Source organism: Octopus bimaculoides, chromosome 9, assembly GCF_046866305.1.
Source record: "Octopus bimaculoides isolate indiv1 chromosome 9, ASM4686630v1, whole genome shotgun sequence".
In the NCBI taxonomy this organism is placed as follows: domain Eukaryota; kingdom Metazoa; phylum Mollusca; class Cephalopoda; order Octopoda; family Octopodidae; genus Octopus; species Octopus bimaculoides.
Genome location: NC_142936.1, coordinates 4,303,364 through 4,325,863, shown reverse-complemented (window position 1 = coordinate 4,325,863; position 22,500 = coordinate 4,303,364). Strand labels below are relative to the sequence as shown.

The following is a 22,500-nucleotide window of genomic DNA, read 5'->3' as shown; positions in this document are numbered from 1 at the left end:
CCCGTTATGCACTGGGTCGATGTAATCGACTTAATCCGTTTTTTCTGCCCTTGTTTGTCCCCTCTATGTTTAGCCCCTTGTGAGCAACAAAGAAATAAGAATCGGGAGCACGCAGGGCGAAATGCTAAGTGGCATTTCGTCTGTCTTTACATTCTGAGTTCAAATTCCGCCGAGGTCGACTTTGCCTTTCATCCTTTCGGGGTCGATAAATTAAGTACCAGTTACGCACTGGGGTCGATATAATCGACTGGCCTCCAACCCCAAAATTTCGGGCCTTTTGCCTAGAGTAGAAAAGAATATTTCCAGAAATTTTAACTAATGTGTATTTCACAAACTACACATTGGATCGTAACATTGGAATAAGCAAATACGCCCCAAGAGGACACAGCTTGAATTTAACCCGACCTATTTTATATAATTTGACTCAGCTATGCATGGCGTAAAGTTTCGTGGGCGAATAAGCCGATGGCTTTTATGCTATTTTTTTCCAGCTGTCGTTTTAATGTAATCAACTTTAGCAAGCCGTTGAGACCAACTAAAATAGTAAACCACTGGAAATTTAAAATGACGGAAAAAAAAATTAAACTTTACATACCTCAAAATTCATCTTATTTCTTACGTTTCGATATCAGAACCTTCAAAGAAAATCAAATAAAATTGTTACAAAATGTGAACTTACAAAAGCATAAGTATCATAGCACTTCTGATATCGGCACTAAGAAAATGCTGGGTAATGGACGAAAGAATACGATCATGAATACAAGAGGTCGAAATGTGGTTCCTCCGAAGGAATTACCAAAAATATAACTCTATACCAAAAATTGTCACGCAATAAAGCTGAAGCCGAAAGCAATATCCACTTAATCTGTCATTAATATATATGCCAACCACAATAGTAATATAAAATCCAGTCATTTGCAGAGAGATATGCGAGTCGTTTCAACATTTCACACGAGGCAAAAATTGAGAAGGAATTGAATTTTGAGATAAAACGTTGAACTATGCGCAGGTATGGCTGTGTGTCATGTGGTTTCTGTTTCGGACTTACTGAGCCGTACATTGAAATAAAAAGCGTTTCAATCATCTCAAATTTCTTAAAAGAAAGCATGGCCGCCAAACGGCAATGTGCCACAGAAATGATGTCCAACATGGCTACATCTATCGCGATTTCAACCAATTCATTGCACCAGCTCACTTCGACATTTGAGAGTCTGGGCCAAATCCAAGATTCTCGACCCCAAATTGAACCTCGCAATTAGTCCATTATAAATATGCAATACTGTTAACAGTTCGTCCGGTTGTCTAGACGCAAGCTGTTAATATCTTTTCGGTTTAATCTTTGCTCATAGAATGTTCGTTAAGTTCTGTTCAGCATCCACTAGCACGATACTGTTACGTATTCCGCACAGGCGAATGCCACATCTTTGTATCCAAATTCTAGCAAAAAACAAAAATCAAGAAAAACGCTCAAGTGTTCTAGCACATATTAGATAGTGTCAATACAATAATACCAATACTAAAAGCGGTGAGAATAGACATCCTCGAGTATCGGAGCATGTTCATCAACCCTGATTACACAAGAGGTACACTTGTACCTGTCTTTACAGTTTATAGCTCTAACGTTTAACCCGAAATACAAAACCAGTCCATTATTATCAAAAAGCTTATAGTACCAAATGCACTTGACAAGCCAGAAGATCGTCAATTCCTGTATTGTGGTGAGCGGAACAGTGTCTTTGAGCATGATTTCTAGGATATGTAAACATTGACGACCATTTAATTGGCTTTAAGATAAGGGTCGAAGGCCATACAAACTGAATAGTGGTTAAAATATGGACATCAAAAACAAATCTTAATGGAAAGTTCAAATTTGTAAAGTTATTAATAATTGGTATTAAATATTTAAAAATTAATTTACTGACACACAAACAAGATAGGGATGTGAAGGTCTATGAAACGACAAATATTGACTGAATGGCAGTAGAAATATTATTAGCGATACTAACAGGGTGAAATGTTTGTTTCATCACTATAGTGGGTCCAACCTAGGAGATAACAATGGTCGGAGCGACAGGTATTTTGGTGAGAAAAGCAGGAGCAGATCTTTGCCGTAATGTCTAACAAAAAAATATTGTGCGGTTGTCTTCCAAACTGTGTTGAAAGTAAATTTCGTTCCACAAACATCACACACGTAATTAATATTACGCTCTGAACTCGTCTAACTCGAAACAAATGGTTATTAAGTATTGCTATGCCTTAGCGAAATCATGTAAACGTATTCTTTTATTCTCTTGTTTCAGCCCATAGATTGTGGCTACTTATTTTATTGAGTCCTAGATGATGAAAGGTAAGGTCGAACAGCTAATGAGACTCGAACCTAGGAATATATTTGTAGGAGTTCAACTAAAGTAAATAATAACGAAAAGTGTGACCTATACATGGTCACGCCATCTGTTAGAAATAGCAGTCAAAAGGCTAGAACAAAATTAAATCCTAAAATATTCTTTTCTACTCTAGGCACAAGGCTCGAAATTTCTGGGGAGGGAGCCAGTCGATTAGATCGACCCCAGTATGCAACTAGTACTTTATCGACCCCGAAAGGATGAAAGGCAAAGTCAACCTCGGCGGAATTTGAACTCAGAACGTAAAGACAAACGAAATACTGCTAAGCATTTCGCCCGCTGTGCTAACGTTTCTGCCAGCTCGACACCTTAGAAACCCTAAAATATCGAAACATTATTGCTGAGATCGAAACCGGATCGATGAAAGTGAAAAGTCTTTCATCATTGTTGCGCAATGTAAGAGATGAGGATTTAAAGAGTAATATCCCCAAAAGGGAAGCTGATAAATGGTCGTCCTATTCATTAAAATAGCAGCGAGTTCTCCCTTGTATCACATCGTATCAGCTTTAAAACGAAGAGAAATATAATGCGATTGAGGGAAATATTAAAACTTCTAATGCTAAAAATGTTGTCGAACGATCTATTTTATAGACAATAATCTAAAGCGAAAATGAATATCTAAGTAAGTTATATCCTAAAACTATTTTGGGTGAGGTAAACAAGATTGTGTGATGTTCAGGCCTTTATTATGATCCAAATCAGAGTAACTATAGTGAACTTTTTAAAACCGGGAATTGAAACCAGCCCAGAGTCAGGTACACCTAAAGAATTTGCATTTTTGTATGGTCAACCATTATGTCTCCCGTCTTGGCCAAATGAAGACTCGCGGCGCAGTAGTCACGGTGTTGCACTCGCAATCGTAAAAATTGTGGTTTCGATTCTCAGACCGGGTCGGGTGTTGTGTTGTTGAGAAAATCGCTTCGTTTCACATTGCTCCAGTCCATTCAACTGTAAATGTGTTCTAGTAATAGTTGGGAAGTCAACCCTGGAAGGGACCAGCATCGTGTCTGGTGGGAGTTTGAGGTCTTGGTTACTCTTTCGTCATAGAAACCGGGTAAAACGTCGGTCCATGATAGATCTCGTCCTATTTGTCTGGTACTAACTTTTACGAACAAGGACGGGTGAAACCTAGAATGGGCATCGCCAGGAGTTGAACCTGATAAATTGTATGATCAAAGTGGAGTTCTTGCTTAACCTTGATGTTAGCCTTCATCAAGAATAACCATTCCGCTGCTTTCTTGACAGTTTATTTCGAACGATATTATTATCCAAAGCGTTCTTCCTTTTAAAGACATGTAAAGTGTGATTTGAGGAGGGGGGTGAATTAGCAGTTAATTTCAAGAGGTGGAGCCACTGTGCAGATATCGCTCACCTTTGTCTTGTTTCATTCACTGGGTTGCGGCCCTGATGGGGGAGGGGTCACCTTGAAAGGATTTACACAAACAAAGCGATCCCAGTACTTTTTGTAAGGCTGATACTTATTCTATCGATCCCTTTTGCCCAAAACGCTATGTTACGGTCATGTAAACTAACATCGGTCGCTAAGTGATGCGGGAATGGGAGAAAAGCAAACACGAAGCCTCTCCCATAGAAATATATTCGAGGGTTTCCACGCAGTTTCCGTCTGCCAAATTTACAAGGCTCGGGGCTACAGTAGAAGACAACTGACCGAGGTGCCACGCAGTGGAAGTGAACCCCAAATTGTGTCATTACAAAGCGAGCTTCTTTGACACAGAGCCATGCTTGCCGCTAGAAAGATATCACAGAAAAATTCAAACAAGAAAAAGAAAAACAAAAAAACATATGAAACATTTTCAACAATAATTTGTACTCGTCTGTCCAGTGTCACATATTGAAGCATTTTAACAGTTATAAGTTCAGGGTCAACTGGCAACGTTCATTGATGTAAAACTATATTTCCTAATCTGATTAATTAGAGATTTCAAATTTTGACGCAAGGAAATATCACTATTACTAAATATCGTAAGGCAGAGAGCTGGTAGAATCGTTAGCATGCCAGACAAAATGCTTACCGGCATTTCGTCCGTTTCATGTTCCGAGTTCAAATTTTACCGAGGTCGACTTTACCTTCCATCTTTTTCGGGGTTGATAAAATTAGTTCCAGTTGATTACAGAAAGTCGATGTAATCGGCTTACCCTTCTCCTTAAATTGCTGGCCTTGTGCTAAAATTTGAAACCAATACCGTTCCATATTTGTAATGTGATTTAGCGCATTTGTGACATTAAGGGAAACCAATGAAGAACTCCATTCGTGGAGTTATACACCATTGCGAACAACGGAATGAATCGAACCTTGCCACGCTGGACATTAATATTTACTGTTTATGCATAGAATTTGAGCTGCACTCATACACGAAATCATGAAGAAGTTACCTTGAAAGATTTCAACATTAAGTTCTTAATCAGTTGTAAATGCAAAGACAAAAAACAAAAAAGTGCAAGGAATTATTGTGACGTTTTGTGTATGTATGTGTTGAATGCACAATTTCACGAGTAATGTAAGTTAAATATATAACGAGGATCAGGTTTTAAATATTCGAAATTCCCACGGATAATTAATCTAAATCGTAGATGATCTGATATAAGTTTCGTGTAAAATAAGAAATAAAAAGTTACTAATTAAAATAGAGAAAAAAAAATTAAAGCGAACAAAAAGCTATGAATATTTATCCTTATACAAGAATAATGATTAAAAAAAAAGGTAAACGTTATGAATTAGATGTATAATTTTATGTGTCAGTGTGTGCACAGGTAAGAAAAGTCAAAAGATGTAACTTAATCATCTACTTTACCTGGCATCATTGAAATTTTAAAAGGTATATTGGACCATCTTATCCCAGCGTGTAGCTTCTTCGGTTTGAAGTAATGATTTGGACGCGATCACAAAACAAACTAAAATCTCAAATTGTCAGTGGGATTTTGAAGGAAGAGGTCAGATAATGAAGGAGGCGGTGGTGGTGGTCAGAAGTGGGTGCGGTGAGTAGGCGTACTAGTATAACGGTGTTATCTGTTTCTTACTTTCTTTTTCTTTTTTAATGTTGTGATGCATGGGGCGTGCGAGAGAAGACCGAAGGTGAGTTGTTCAAATATTTAACCCATAACAACAACAACAACAAAAATAACATGAATAATAATAATAATACTTTATTTATTAGCTACCGGTACTTGAAAGATACAATAAGATCCAAAGTTTAGCAGGTTCTTCCAAAGACGTTTATATGTGTGTGTGGTGGTGATAGGGGTCGGGGGGAGGTGGACAAACAAGTTATATTAAAGTAGGGTGAAGGGTGAAAAACGTTATACAATCAAATAAATGTAAGTTAAAATCTGTAATTATCCTGTTATCGCACTATTAATTTCAGCCAGAGGCTGCGGCCATGCTTGGGCTGTGTAGAATAATATTAAAGATACCTAAAAGCACAAAAATTGAAGCAAAATATACTCGAAATATAAAAGATAAAACAAAAAAAAACAGTTAGGGCTCTCCCTAACAAATGACATACAAATCACTGGCTAAGTCGAGTTTAGAACCCGCATCCGTATTGCTCGTACTGCAGCCACATGCAGTGAAAGGTGAGCGTAAACAATTCCTTTGTGGGCTGTTGTAGGAGACTTCTTCAGGTGGAGGTTGTTTTAGTTTATCATTATTACCTTTTATTTTTACTAACATCCTGTTCTTTGAGTGTTTTCATGTTCCAGCCTTATTGTTTTTCTTTAGTGTTGCACATACAGTGGGACTGAACCCAGTACCATGTGGTTGGGAATACAACACAGCCATACCGGTATGGAAGTATTTTTTTATGTTCCCATCAATTCCTTTTCGTCATAAAGCAATGGAATACTGTTGCTGTTGCTCGTTATTGCTGTTGGGACTGTAGTTTGTTAGTGTTGCTGTGAACACATCTCCCCCATTTCTCATTTAGTCTCACCGCTGGTTATGGTTGGAAGAGTGAGTGCTTAAGCTCTCTAGTGAACCCCTCAGACAACGACGAGGTGACAGCGCCATCAGTTCCGAGGCTTTGACCAGCGCTATTATTAAAAGAGTAGTTTCCAAAACCTGGCTTTTAACTCGTCGAGGCAGAAAGTCCTCAAATGGATTTTGGTGTCGTATTTAAAAACAAAGCTGGGATTTCTGCCCTACGTTGTTCAGTTTCATAGTTTAACTTCCGCACCCATAACGACGGAAAACTCCAGAATGGTTTTGTGGTTTTAAGGGTTTGGGCATCGACTCCAGAGCACAACTGGTACTTCTTTTATCGATCCCTTTAAGATGAAAGGCAAAGTCGATCTCGGTGGAATTTGAACACAGAATGTGAAGGCGAACGAAATGCCGCTAAACATTTTGTCCCGTTTGTTAACGACTCTGCCAGGTCACAACTTTGAAGTACAATTTGGTTCTTGCAAGATGGATGGGAACCAAAAATATATCAAGGAGCTTTCCGACGTTCTTAAGGACTCTACCAATTTCCGTCCAATAATAATAATAATAATAATAGTAATAATAAAAAAAAAAAAAATAATCCTTTCTAATATAGGCACAAGGTCCGTATTTTTTGGGGAAGGTGGGCAGTCAGTTACATTGACCGCTAAGCATTTCTCCCGGCGTGTTAACAGTCCTGCTAGCTCGCCGCCTTAATGATGATAAAACTAATATTCTCTGAAGAAATGAGAAGAATATAAGAAGACCCTTTGAATACTTGAAAGATTATTGAAAGTATGTGGATATCTAAGGTTACAAATAGTAACCCGCTACCCACAAAAAATATTAAGGGAGTCAGACCAAGACTGAATGAAATCGAATAATAATAATAACGTTGTATTTGAAAAATGTAACGATTTTAATCGTCGACAAGAAACGAAATATTTTTTTCTGGGGGTGGGCAAGGACGTAAGCAGAATCAACGAAATCTAACCCATTACTTAAGTGGTTGTTTTGCTTGATAAACCCCAGAAAATGTAACGAGCGAAATCAACTTCGTTGACCAAATTCTCTCACAAGGTTTTGGTCAGTCCGAGGCTATTGCAGCAGACACTTGCCCATGGCGGGACAGAACCCGAAAACCTGTGGCTGGAGTAGAAAACTTCTTACCTAACAACCCCGCCCCCACACGATTTCAGGTGAGAAGTAAAAGTAAAGCTAGGCAAAGACGTGGGAGAAAATAGCCAGATTACCAAAACCTTTCTCATGTTCTTTCTTTCTGTATCTCTCACTTTATCGTTTTCTCTTTTCTCCTCTGTCTCTTCTTATTACTGCCTCTCATCCCTCACTCATACATTCTACAACACTTACTCTTTTCCTCATTAACAACCCTCCCCCGCCTAAATATCTCTCCCACACATAACTCTCACTCTCTCACTATTTAACCAACTCTCTATTTACTTGCTCCACCTTCGCCTCCTTATTCCAACCTCTTACCACTCCCCTTTTTTCGCACCACGTCTTTCTCTTCTATTCTTCCGCTGTATTTCTCATTTTCTTCATCCCATTTTCTTACCATTTTCTTCACAGTTTCCTTTAATTATTCTTTTCTCCGCACCACCCCTCTCTCTCTCTCTCTCTCTCTCTCTCTCTCTCTCTCTCTCTCTCTCTCTCTCTCTCTCTCTCTCTCTCTCTCTTTCTATCAGACATTCGTCCTTCTGGTCTTTCACTTTCTGTTTCTTTTTGCCTTTCACACTTTCTTTTTCTCTCGTTCTCAATTCTTTTCTGTCCTTCTCCACAACATACACAGACTTACACACACACAGGCGCGCACACACACATACGTATATGTTTATACGTATGTGCGAGCGTAGGTATGTATGTAAATATATCCATATGTATATTTATATGAGTAGATATATCTCCAGGCATTTGTAGGTGCATATGCGTTTAAATAAATAAATAAAAATATATATATATATATATATATATATATATATATATATATATAAATAAACAACACGGATTTCAAAGGTGATTGCAGTACGCACGTTTCATGCTACTCCAATTTATTTAAGTAATGCGAGCATATATATATATATATATATATATATATATATATATATATATATATATATATATATATATATATATATATATATATATGTGTGTGTGTGTGTGTGTTTATATATAGGTACATATAAATATATTATATACATTTATGTATGTATATATATAGATATGTATATATATAGATATGTTTATATAGATATATGTTTATATGTTTATATATATATGTGTGTATGTCTTTATATATATATATATATATATATATATATATATATATATATATATATATATATATATATATATATATATATAAATATATTATATACGTATATCTTTATGCATATGTATCATTATTTTAATATTTTGATTTTAATGTTTTTCATGTTCATCGTCATGTGTCATTCAATTGTTATATGTCCCCACATGTGTTGTAGTGTCCCCCTTTATGTAATACCTTTATGGCAATTTAAAAGAAATAATGAAGCTTGCTTCCAAACCATATGGTTCTGGGTTCAGTCTCATTGCGTGGAAATTTGGGCAAGTGTCCTCTATTGTAGCGTCGGACAAACCAACACCTTCTGAGTGAATTAGGTAGGCGGAAATTTACAGAAGCCCGTCGTGTATATAAATATATATATGTGTGTGTGTGCGTGTGTTTGTATGTGTCTCCATCATCACCTGACAACCCGGTGTTGGTGTGTTTATGTCCCTGTGATTTAGCGGTTCGGCCAGGGCCCAATAGAAGAACGGTGCTAGGCGAAAAAATGTAATTACTGGGGTCGATTCATTCAACTAAAAATTCTTCACTTCGGTGCCTTCAAAATAAAAGATAAAAGAGATAATTCGATTAAATGTTTAGGAAAAAAATTATTAGACGAAAAATTAGATGATAGAAAGATAACGAAGTCCATCAAAATGTAAAAATATTGAAAGGCTGCATAAAAATTCTTAACATTATCAAAAACTAAAGCAGGAACAAAACGAGAAACATTTTTACTTTATTACCTCCGCCTTTGCGAAGGCAGAGGTATTGTTTTCAGTCGTCTTTGTTTGTTTGTCCGTGGACACGGTATCTCAAGAACCGCTGGATGGATTGGGATGAAACTTTCAGGGATGTTTGGCCGCGTACCTGGCACGAACTGATTCGATTTTGGGATTGAACCGGTACCGAACAAGGATTCTAGATTATTTGTTATATTTACTTTATTTCAAATATTCTCATTTTAAAAATGATCTCCGGCTAATTGTTGAGAGGACGTTGGTGTTGCCTTGGCGGAGGTTTACGCTGTCTGAGTGCTCTTGTTATTATTATTATTATTATTATTATTATTATTATTATTATTATTATTATTATTATTATTTTCTTTCCAGTAATTTTAGATACATTATTTACACCTGTCTTATTCATCCCCAAAATTTTTATATTATTCCGTATTTTGTTTACTACTTTGCTATATAGTCCATCCTACTTATTCAGCATCCCTGTTATTTTAACTGTCCTGTTGGTTTTATTTTACTAGCTTTTATTTATTACTTGTAATAGTTCCTCATCAGCTATTCCAAATTGTATTCTTCAAACACCTGTTCCCTAGTTATTTTCCTTTTCTCTCTCTCTCTCTCTTTCTGTTTTTTATTCATTTTCTTTCTCTTATTTTTCTTCTCCTCTTTTCTTTTACTCCCCGGTCTCTTCTTAACTCTTTTCTCTTCCTTTTCCGGCTTTTCTTCCTTTTCACTCTTCTTTGTCTTCCTTTCCATTTCCTATCTATGAATTGCATTCCTTTTCCTACTCTTCTCTCCATCACCGTAACCTACGACAAGAAAGCTATCTATCAGTCACCGATGTTGAAACTAGGATTTTGAATAAACGCTGGGTTATCTCTCTTCGGTATTTCCCGTTGAGTAAGGCCAAAGAGCCACAAACTCGCATCTGAGAATTAGCCAGAACAAAAACACTGGGCAGATATGGTGTCTTTATATCTTTTATCATAAGAGAAATATTTTTTCTACACGGTAACGGCAGGGAATTTACCTTTAGAAGTTAAAATATGTCAAATTATTCCTAATCACTACTTGCGCTAATGCAGCTAAATACACACACATTCACAGACACACACACACGTTGAACTCACGTGTGTGTGAGTGTGCATGTTAGAAACCCAGAATATGATTGGCAACATACAATATGGCAAAAAATGCGATGTGTAATGAAAAGCAACAGTTTGAACGTTGTTCTTCTTATTATTATTACTTTTAGAGCGGTTTGGAGGGGATGGTCGTGTTATTTGCCCTTCTATGTGGATTTTTGTTTTGCGTTTGAACGAGTGTGTAAAGATAGGGTTTTCCTGAATAGCTGTTCCTTTTATAGAATCCTGAGTGTGAATGATAATTGATAAATAATGAATGGTTTTATTGATAATTATTTCAAGTGAGCAGGGTGAGATTACTTAGACAACATCCAGTGACATTAAATATAGGCCATGGCTTGATAGGAACAAAGGTGTTTAGAATGTCTTGCTTGATTGGTCATGGAAAAATAGGGTGGACCGTGGCAGCTCTTTTAGGACTAGTAATAGCAGTAAAAAAATGAAAGCTGACAATGGAAGTGGATAAAAAAACACAAGCGAAAAAAATGTAATATGATGAAATTCATACGGAAAATATATAAGAACATATATAAAACCATTTAATAAGTAAATATATAAAGTACCTCAACTATCAAAGTAAATGAAGTACAATCTACACAATAGTCTTCATATAGTCTCTGCTTATTCAGTTTGACTCACAAAGCACGAACCGATACGATGCTATAGGAAGAGACTTGCTCAAGATATCACTTCACTCTGCAAGGTAGAACACGGGACCTTGTGTAACAGGAAGAGAACTTCTTAGGTAATGAGCCATAATGCATCGGTATATATAAAGTAAGAAACGGAGCAAAAGAGATCCTTCAAAGGGGCGCGTTAAACACCCAACTCACTGGTACGCCATTTGAATACCATATAAATATGTATATAACTCGAAACAATTTGTTGGATTTTTATGTTTTTTTTAAATAATTGTTTATGTCATATGGTATTATGTTATATTATATTCATAATATATCATGTAATATTATAATATAAATAAATTATTGGATTGTCAATAATATCTCTCTATTTAATTTATCTTTATATATATATATAATGTGCGTTGTTATTTTGGGAAAGTGTCTGATCTTATATATGCATAGCGGAGTAATGGGCTTTACTTTTATGTATAACTGATGAGCATTTCGCAGCTTCTTACTGAATAACCTGCATAGGTATAAAGATCAAATGCTTGTACTGCATATTAGCTCACACCTTCCATCAAATCGATATTCCTGTAGATGTGCTGCACGGTGTAACAACAAGTCAGATGTCGAATTGATCGCAAACTAATGTGAAATGAAGTGTTTTGCTCAAGAATGCAAAGAACCTCCCGGTCCAGATATCGAAATCATAATCACGCGTTTGTAAGTTCAACATTCTAATCAACAGGTCTTCGTACCTTTATATACACGTACATACAGGCATCGAGATATACAAACGCATATGCATTTGAATTGTCAATAAAGATATCGATTCATAAACTCTAACAAATACTCTTCATAAAACTAACAACATACTGCTATATATAATTAAACACTCAGATATCCCGTATTCTATAATAAAAAAATAAAATTTAATAAGCCACATAAGCTTAATAAACTCCGCAGTATCTTCCGAACCAACAGTCTAAAATGATGCCTAAAAAGTCGGGGTGTTGAAAGAAAAAAATTAAAATACATGGCTAAAGCCACACAAGCGGCCCATAAACCAGAAAAAAAAGCTAAAAAAGAAACACCACTTGGTGCAACCCACTCTGTACCTTTAGCGTTAGTAGTAAATGGGATAAAAGAGCTTCTTAATAGTAATCATTAAACAGTTATCAACCGATCATCTATAGAGAAAGCTACTCAGTAGGAACAACACAAAAATTTGCTACAGTTGCATCGGAAGTGAAAAGCTTGCAAACTTAACCATGAATGATCCTAAAATTACCCGAAGCTCAAACACGAAATCAGATCGGCTACAAAGGAAAAAAAGTATGCTCATGAAGAGGACGTTAAGTACACTGAAAAATGTACACTACAAAATCAAAGCATTACAAGAGAGATAAACCGACAAAGACTATATTAGAATAACAAGCAAAAAAGCCAGATATAAACAACAAATCCAAATTCGCAAAACAGATAATTGTTTCGCAATATTTATAGAAGAATCGAAAAACTATTTTGACACAGACATAAGTTAGAATAATATAAAAATAAATACCTCAACGTTAATTGATTGTGCTGGTTCTATGTAAAGGTTTCCGGGACATAGGCTGTTTGCTTGGTTGAAAAATGAAAGATAACTACGCAATAATATGATTCGTGATGAAAAGAAATGAGGTGCTGTCACGTTATAGACACCAGGATATATATTTCGAAAACCGTCATGGAAACTGCCGAACAGATAAGCATACGATGACGTAGCAACGGTGGGAATGATACTAAGGAAGGCACAACAAAGCCTACACAAAGCGACAACTATACAAATCTATCCACGAAATAATATAATAGTTCAAATAAATGTACACTCCAAATTATATCCAAACCATTCAGCAACTTTAGATATTATGGGTGAAATCAATGCAATAAACATCGGAGATGCTTTTCCGCACGCAGAAACTGCAGGTGCTGCTCAGACGCTTTGAAATCTCGGCTAACTCTCTTGCAATGCTGGAAACGCTTCCGTATCGTCAGCAGATATCTCAGGGCCACAAGCGTTTCTCTCCTTAGTCTATACGCTTCGCCTGAGTGGGGGCAGCGAGAGCTGAACTGGTCTACACCAAATGAAGGGTTCCACTTGCGGACTCTTACAAATCACAGCAATCTTGAGCTAGTTCCAGCGGCCGTGCCTATTTCCTTGGTGGCTTTGCATAATAATCCATGACGTAGAGAAAACAATAAATTAATAATAAAACAAGAAACGAGTATGTTAAAAATATCTTTGCTGACTTAAGATATGAAATAATCAGGAAATGAGAATGTGAATGACGCAATGAAAAATAGATGAGAACTACTGCACCAACCAGTGAATATGGGATGAATAAATTAACGATTCAAGTAAACCAGTAAACAGGATGTAGTTATGCAATAGGAAAAAGTACAGCAACTAAATTAGCTAAAGAAATACGATAAAGAGATAGTCAATTTTAAGAAATTAACAATGGGATAAAAGGATCTATAAAACGATGTAAAGATAATCAACATTCAAACCGACCAATGAAACGTAGAACAACTTTCGGTTTTATGAATTAAACTATTAGTTGTACAGGCACTCCGTCGCTTACGACGTCGAGGATTCCAGTTGATCCGATCATCGGAACAGCCTGCTCGTGAAATTAACGTGCAAGTGGCTGAGCACTCCACAGACACGTGTACCCTTAACGTAGTTTTCGGGGATATTCAGCGTGACATAGTGTGGCAAGGCTGACCCTTTGAATTACAGGCACAACAGAAACAGGAAGTAAGAGTGAGAGAACGTTGTGGTGAAAGAGTACAGCAGTGTTCGCTACCATCCTCTGCCGGAGCCTCGTGGAGCTTTTTTAGGTGTTTTCACTCAATAAACACACACAACGCCCGGTCTGGGAATCGAAACCGCGATCCTATAACCGCGAGTCAGCTGCACTAACCACTAGGCCATTGCGCATCCACTATTCACCTTAACATGGGTGAAAATCCACCAGCCGTCCTTTAGCTTAGCTTGTTCTGCTCTTAACGGAAAAGCAAAAAGGAGATTCTTAAAACCAGTCCTATAACCCCAGGGAAATTATAAGCTACTCTACAATTTTGTCTAGCCTTGACACTATTAACAAACCAGTTGAACGAATCCACAAATGGATATAGATGCTAGAGAAATTTATGAACCTTCTCCTGCATATTAAAGACTAAAATATTTGCAAATATTATAAAAAGATATTTACTCGGTTGGAGAATCTATTCAAATTGTTCATAAATCCACCTGGAACGAAAATGATAATTGTGTCAAGTATAACTTTTGTGGTTGTGTTTCGCTTTGTGGTTGTGTATAAGTTTTTAAATTTCAAACTTGGCTCAAAATTTTTCTAGCAATATTTTTGTATGTAGACAGCGCGTAGAAATATAATCTCTACACGTTATATTTCAATCCTGACTTTTTTTTCTGTCTACTCTCGATAAGTAGACTTCAAGCTTTTCCAAGCTAAATTTATGTGAATAAATTTAATATAAAGCTCCATTCATTATAGTAACTAACACTTCTTTGAAAGAAGAATTATATCACGTTCCTTCTGGTCCTCAAAGAGTATCAGAAAGCGAAAGCTCTCCATTCAGTACGGTCAGATTCCATGTCACAAGACTGCTTTCAGATTAGATCCCTGTCTGCCAGGTTTATACTTCCAGAGTTCTCAACCACGTTTTAGCAGGTTTATCGCATCTCTTACCTTTTCCTCTAGATTTCACACAAGAGAAGTTCTCACGGTTCTTTTCTTATGTGCAGCACGTGATCTAGCATCTTCTACTGCCTTGCGGCGATGGAATCCCGTAGCTCTTTCTATGACTTTTTTTTTATTCATGACGAATTCACGACAAGACATTCTCAGTTTTGTCGTAAGATAGCGCTTGTGACTTGGTTGATGAAGGGGTTGGATTACAAAACCATCAGGTACCTGAAGGATTACTACAAAAGCGACTTGAAAACAACGTCTGATGCAGTCAGTAGAGATTTTGCCTAAAAATATTTTCACTTAAATGGCATTGGTTGGTCAATGTGCTGTGAAGCGGGAATAAACCAGAAACCACAGGGTTGTCAAGCGAACTTGTTGATATCTAATATAATATGATATCAGTACCCATCTATCTATCCATGCATCCAACCAACGATTAACCAACTAACCAACCGATTGACTGACTAAGTATGTATGTATGTATGCATGCATGCATGCAGTTAGCTAAACAACAATCAGAGCTAAACAACAACAACAATAGCAACATCAGCAGCAGCAGCAATAACAAAAAAAAAACATTGGTGATCTACAGAAATAGTATCGAACGGAAGAGAGAAACAGCAAGTCCGCATAGTACGCAATTCATCAAGAAAGGATGGGACACGCCTACCTGCACACTAGTTAAAACTGGCCTGGGGTTCCATAACAACACAAACAAGGCACACCTTCAGAAGTGACTTTGGGTCCACTCACAAGTTGTATATTAATAGCGTTTTTGTTTCTTCGGCTATTTATATCTTATTGTTTAATTCGTTCCATCTATTAGTGAACTTTTTAACTTCTCTTTCTGTAGGCTGATATTAAGGCAGATAAATAAAATAGCTGTGTTTCTACCAATCCAATCTAACTAAATATACCGAATACAATAAATACTATCCTACATGATTGAAATATATATATATAAAAAGTCAATAAAGGTGGAACTGTTCGTAGTTGTTTGACCTGTTATATACAGCAGCCAAATCTCGATGCATTAGACAATGTAGTCTCTGGAACACGCACACACACACACACACACACACACACACACACACGAAAAAATGTGGGACGGTTGTGACAGGACGCCTTTCATCAGAAGACAACAAGAACAGTTTTGATTTGGCGGAAGACAACTCTAGCCCAATATTATTGTATCTCGGCAGAGACATTATGCCCATAATAAACACACCCACTGCTTCTGTTTCATTTCCTTATTCTTTATTTGGGAATGGGTTAATCATTTGACCAATTAACAAATAGATTGTGTGATTAATCGTTCGGCCAATCAATCAAACAGTTGGGTTTGTCGAATTTATTTCACCGCCATTTCGTGACATCGTTAATGACGCTCTTTGTATTCTAGGTCCGCTTTAGACTTGTCTGTTTGTTTGTCGAGTTCCATGCTCATACCAAATATCTTGCAAACCAAATACAAAAAGGAAATAATCTAGCACGATGGTTTTAGCGAATAATTCGCAAATTTTATTTTATGAAATTTCGTTTTGATCGCGAAGGAAAAGCGAGGGACAAATTTACAACCATTGTTTCAACCCTCCATAATTGTAATAGAGAAAACTATTTCGAAAACAAATTGATGAGGTATCGACCGAGAAAAAACGACAGATTCTTGATGCATTGTTTATCTCCTTTTGATTCTTGTAGATGGTGTTATTGGTTGTTTGAGGGTACGGTAGGAAAAGACATCACTAACTTCACAGCACCAATTGGAAAAGACATTTAATGATGTTACAATCATATGTTGGGTACCATAGCACATTCGAGTAAAGAGTTATTGTTTGCAGAGATATATCCGGGTGTAGGTGGCTTATTTGGAATTTGTTGGAAATGTTCATCCAGGAATTCTTCGAAAGCTATCGCACCCTGTATATATGTTACGTAATGTATACTTACTAATATTTTTATAGAATTAAAAGTTAAAAGGTGAAAGAATTAGAATATCAGAAAATAGTTATGAAGTATGCTAGAAAGTGTAACTAATGGGTTTGGGAGTTTACTAGTTTTGGAATTGAAGTAAAATAAAGTAAATACTTAAATCTAGAATAATGAAGAAATATTAAAAATTAATGAAGTACCATCTTTGAAAAGAGAAGCAACCACGTATAAACAATAGAATCACTCAGGAAGAAAATCATCGAGGTTTATAATCTATAGAGAAAGGAGAAAGGTGTAACGCTATAAGTGTCTAATTAAAGTATAGTTAATTATAGAACATCATTAAAATATATTGGTTCAAGGTAAGAATATACTATGTGCGAACACTTTCAAAACTTACTGAGTTGTTGGTAAAATTGTGCTCTAAATAATGAATAAAACTATACTAGAATAATCAAATACTAAAAATTTAAAAAGGAAAATTATGAAATTATTGACCTTTGTAGGTGAGTATAATATGCTTATTATAATTAATCTAAACGGCAATTGTATTAAAGTTGAAGATTTTACTGTCGTTATTGATAATTCAATTTATATTATTGAGGGTATTATTATCTCTAATATTATCATGATTAATTTTATTTCTAGCATATTTAGTGTTAATTATAATTAATATTGTTGAATATTATAATGTTATTGTTTAATCTTATTATTATTAATGCACGTGTCTATCGTATTAGGCATTGAAATTTGAAGTATTACATAAGTGGGTGATAAAGTTAGTGTATCATAGACAACAATAATTATTCTAATTATATTATGACTACAATGAGAAGTAACAAAAAAATATTCCAACTATGATTAATAGAGACAGAAACAGTATTAACACGAAAAGGTAATGTTTATCTCCAATGTAACCTAGATGTTGTATAAGAACACAGAATACTGCGTTATTTAGCGTGAGAGAACCTCTCATATGGATTTGTGGTGCATAGAAGCACTCGTACTCATATCGTCAGGAAACGGTATAAATACGTCACGTTTGCCAGCGATATAATTACGAGTGCTTTTATGCACCACGAGTCCTGAGCGATTCTCTTAGCGTAAATAAAGCAGTATACTGTGTTCTAAAACGACATTCATGTTAAGTTGTTGATTAAGATTCACTCCAACTATAATTGTTAGGCCGGTTGTAGTATAAATAATATTGTTGTACTATGCTGCTCAATCCATGTTCTACTATTCATATGCTTGTACAACATCGGTTTCAGATTTTGGCACAAGGCCGGCAGGTTTGGAGGAGGGGACTCCAGCGTTCAGCTGGTGCATACTATATCGACTACGAGAAGATGAAAGGCAAAATCGATCACGGCGGAATTATAACACAGAACATAAAGTCGGGCGAAATGCCGCTAAGCATTTTCCCTGATGTGCTAACGGTTCCGCGAGACAACCTAAAAACTTGAAAAAGCTATTAACAAAGGCAAGGTTTGACCTCAGCAACAAAAATCAAACATTCACTGTATCCAAATGCAATGATAGCCGATGCGGTACATGCCGATCAATCCATACCGGCCCATATATGAACACAAAAACAGGGAAAATATTCACCAATGCGAACATGAACTGCAAAAGTAGAAATCTAATCTACTGCATCAAATGCCCTAATTGTGAAGAACTGTACGTTGGCCAGACAGGTAATGCACTATCGGAACGCTCACGGGTACATCGACAACAGATTAAAAACCCAGAAGTCCGCCAAATACCACTGAGTAACCATCTGGCAACATGTGGTCATCAAACTTTTATTATATTTCCATTCCATAAACTTTACAACCGGAATGAAATTGAGAGAAAATGCAAAGAAAAGGACTTTATTAAGAAATTCAAACCCACTCTTAACAAACAATGATTAAATTTATCTTACTTGGGGTTTAAAAATCTTATCCCTATAACTAAAACACAAAAAATCTCTCAAATGTCATCATTTCTAAAAATAGATTTGGCATCATTTCTAAGAATAGCCAAACACCTACTGGGGTTTAAAAATCTTATCCCTACAACCAAAACACAAAACAATTTCTCAAATGTCATCATTTCTAAAAATAAATTTGGCATCATTTCTAAGAATAGCCAAACACCTACTGGGGTTTAAAAATTTTATCCCTACAACCAAAACACAAAACAATTTCTCAAATGTCATAATTTCTAAAAATAAATTTGGCATCAATTCTAAAAATAGCCAAACACATACTGCTGCTGTCCAAAGGAATTGGTATAAAAGACAGAAAACCAGCCAATCTATTACAGTCTGTTAAAGTCTGTCATACCGGCCATGATGAAATACCACAAGGTATAGAAAATACGTATTCGCCTTTATATATTTAATCCTTTATATTGAACACTCAATATTTCATCTATTCAATAAGACATATTCCATATATTCAATAAGACATTCAATACTTTATTTCATTGTACCATCCATTTTTATATTATATTGTGTATATTCCATATTCTATATCCCACATTAATTTTACAAGAATATAAATAAAACATAAAAAACAGACAGAGTTGGAACTCTTTTAAACAAAATAATATATTCCTCTATACACAATCATACAAACCCCTTTTTTGTATTTATTTTTACTCACATATATATATATATATCTATATACATATGTATATATATATATATATATATATATATATATATATATATATATATATATATATATATATATCTGTTGATACTTAGGCTAAATACGGAATATAGATTAAAACCCAAAGTGAAAGATTACCATTAATAAAAGATTATGGAGTGATGAACGCAAAGGTAAATATTCATTCTAATTGAAATAGCAAAAAAAACAAAAAAAAACAAACAAACAAAAAGCAAAAAACGAACTTAGAAATATGCTGATGGTTTTAAATAACTATGAAGGAAAATAACAGAAAATATGAGATCAAAGACAGAGGGGAAAATGTCGAACTACATCTGGTAGAGAAGCTTTAGTAAAATTGAAACTAAAAAAGAAAGAAATACAATAAAAAATAGACTCTGTAAGAGCAATAGTAATTTCAACTGCACTCACTGGTTGTAATTCATGGAAGTTAAATGCTGAAAATGAAAGATAATGGACTTTGGAATGAAATGTTGCAGTGATAATCGTTCGATTTCCCTATACACAGCATAGAAGTGACTGTAGTTTTGGAAATAAATTCTTCATCAAAACTACTATATACGAAACACTTCTGCTAGTTATTAAAAAGTGGGAGATGTAGTCGATTGGTGCTTTAACCCTTTCGGCCCGGCTGCGTCATATTTGTACCAGTCAAAAATTTTACAACCTAAATCTTTAAAATTCCCATTCTGTGATGCAGTATAATACCGTTCCGGTTTTTCTGGTAAGTATGTAGCACCAGACGTATGATCGGAGTGTATGACACGATAATGACAGCTCAAAAGGCTCGCATGCATAGAAACCTCGTGCCATTACCGACTTGAGAAAAAAAATTCTTGAGAAAAAATTCCGGGTTAACTCGGTGCCAGCATCTTCGAACTCCCCCGAGTTAAGTTATAGATTTTGATCGATTGATATTTAGAAGTAAAACAAAAAACTCAAATGGGACTTGATTCGGTATGCTTTGATAACCAGGGTAAATTACGTAAATTGACTGACAAACAGGATAAAACCTGATCAATGGAATAATAAATAGATTTATATTGAGGTTAATATTAAGTTCAAATTTTGAATTAAGGCCACCAATTTCAGAGAAAGTGATAAGTCACATCGACCCCAGTGTTAAGTTGCACTTATTTTATCGAGCGGGAAAGGGTGAGAGACAGAGCTGACATTGGCCGAATTAGAACTCAGAACGTAATGCCGAATGAAATGCCGAATGAAATGCCGCTAAGCATTTTGTCCGGCGTGATAACGATTCTGCCAGCTCTTCGCCTTTATATTAAGGTTAATATGAATTTCAAATTTTGGCACAAGGCCAGCAATTTCGGGAGAGGGGTAAATCGATTACATCGACCCTAGTGCTCAACTGGTACTAATTTTATCGACCCCGAAAGGATGAAAAGTGAAGTCTACCTCGGCAGTATTAGAACTGAGAACGTGAAGACGGACGAAATGCCGCTAAGCATTTTGTCCGGCGTGCTAACGATTCTACCAGCTCATCGCCCTTAAAGATGGTATTAGCTAATAATCAGATTAAGGCATGAATATGAGTTCATAACTGCGATTAAAGATTAATATAAGTTGAATACATGACAGTATGAGTTGATAGCTAGTAAGGAATTGCATTTTGTTTGTTATTGAATGTAGATTAACAAGGTTAAGGTAGGTTGATAACGAAGAGCAATTACGTGAAAGGTAAAGAAAGGAGAAAAAGAGTAGAAGTTACCTTTTCCATGCTGGAGTCCGACTATGAAGTGTAAATGCATCATGTCAGGAAAATATTATTGTTGTCCCACCGATGTGTATGCCCTCACTTCAACGGACGGAATAACTGGACAATGAAAAAAAAATAAAAGAAAAAAACCAAACAGAAAAAGAAATATTTAATTATGGTCTCAGCGTTCCCTTGTAACCGTATTTCATTGTAACAATAAAATAAACTAGTACTGTTATGTTTACATTAGACATATTTGTGTTATTTTTAGAATGATGATGATGATGATGATGACGACGACGACGACGATGATGATGATGATGATGATGATGATGGTGATAATGATGATGATGATAACACATGATGAAGTGATAAAAAATTGTTAATAAGAAAAGAGATAGCAATTACTATTATGAATTTACAAAAAGAAATTGATATAATTTTCTTCTTCTTCTTCTTCTTCTTCTTCTTAGTAGTAGTAGTAGTAGTAGTAGTAGTAGTAGTAGTGGTGGTAGTACTACTAGTAGTAGTAGTAATCAGAGTTGTAAATTATTTCAGCGTTGTTGTTGTTTTTGTAGTAATGGTCACCGCCTTTCATTAATCAATTAATGGAGGCGGGGGTGGAGGGGAACAGAGATGTATTTTTAGAGAGCCGCCTTACAAAGCAATACTGCCAACGTCTGTAAGTCTTCTGCTTTTCTTCTTCGTACCAATCTCTGGATAATTCAAATTGTTTCCATTTTGCATTAAGCACACACAAGAACCCACTTTGCACATAGGAACACACACAAGCAGACAGAAACACACATACCCACACACACATTACGCGCGCGCATATGTATATATATATACATATATATATATATATATATATATATATATATATATGTTATAATTTAGAACAAATATGTAAGTAATCCTCTATTTATCTAATATCGCGGTCTCATTCTTTTGTTTATTAAATTTTTTTATTATCCTTATTATTATTATTATTATTATTATTATTATTATTATTATAGAGAGAGATACAAATGCAATTTCTATTCAGAACGGGTTTACATGTTCAAGGTTTTATCAAGCAGTTGCAACGCAGTGACATTTGATTAGCATGCATACGTACATGTATATATATATAAATAATATATATGTATATTATATTACATATATATATATATATATATATATATATATATATATATATATATATACACATATATATATATGGGT

The 22,500-nt window shown here is 35.5% G+C and overlaps 1 protein-coding gene across 6 annotated transcripts in view; it reads right to left on the bottom strand.

The window, feature by feature from the left end:
* LOC106883685 (uncharacterized) overlaps positions 1-22,500 on the bottom strand; it is a 104,724-nt gene that overhangs the window by 26,074 nt on the left and 56,150 nt on the right. For 2 of the 6 annotated variants that reach the window (XM_014934794.3, XM_089357029.1), the window contains 2 exons: positions 21,286-21,390; positions 596-635 (listed from right to left, as the gene is read on the bottom strand). In XM_014934794.3, the coding sequence (XP_014790280.1) occupies positions 596-607 (12 nt within the window). In that variant the 5' untranslated portion in view covers positions 608-635; positions 21,286-21,390. Of the gene's footprint in view, positions 1-595; positions 636-796; positions 1,932-2,006; positions 2,030-5,215; positions 5,485-21,285; positions 21,391-22,500 lie in introns of those variants that run through there. The other 4 variants (XM_089357028.1, XM_089357031.1, XM_089357030.1 and 1 more) reach the window with 4 other exon arrangements.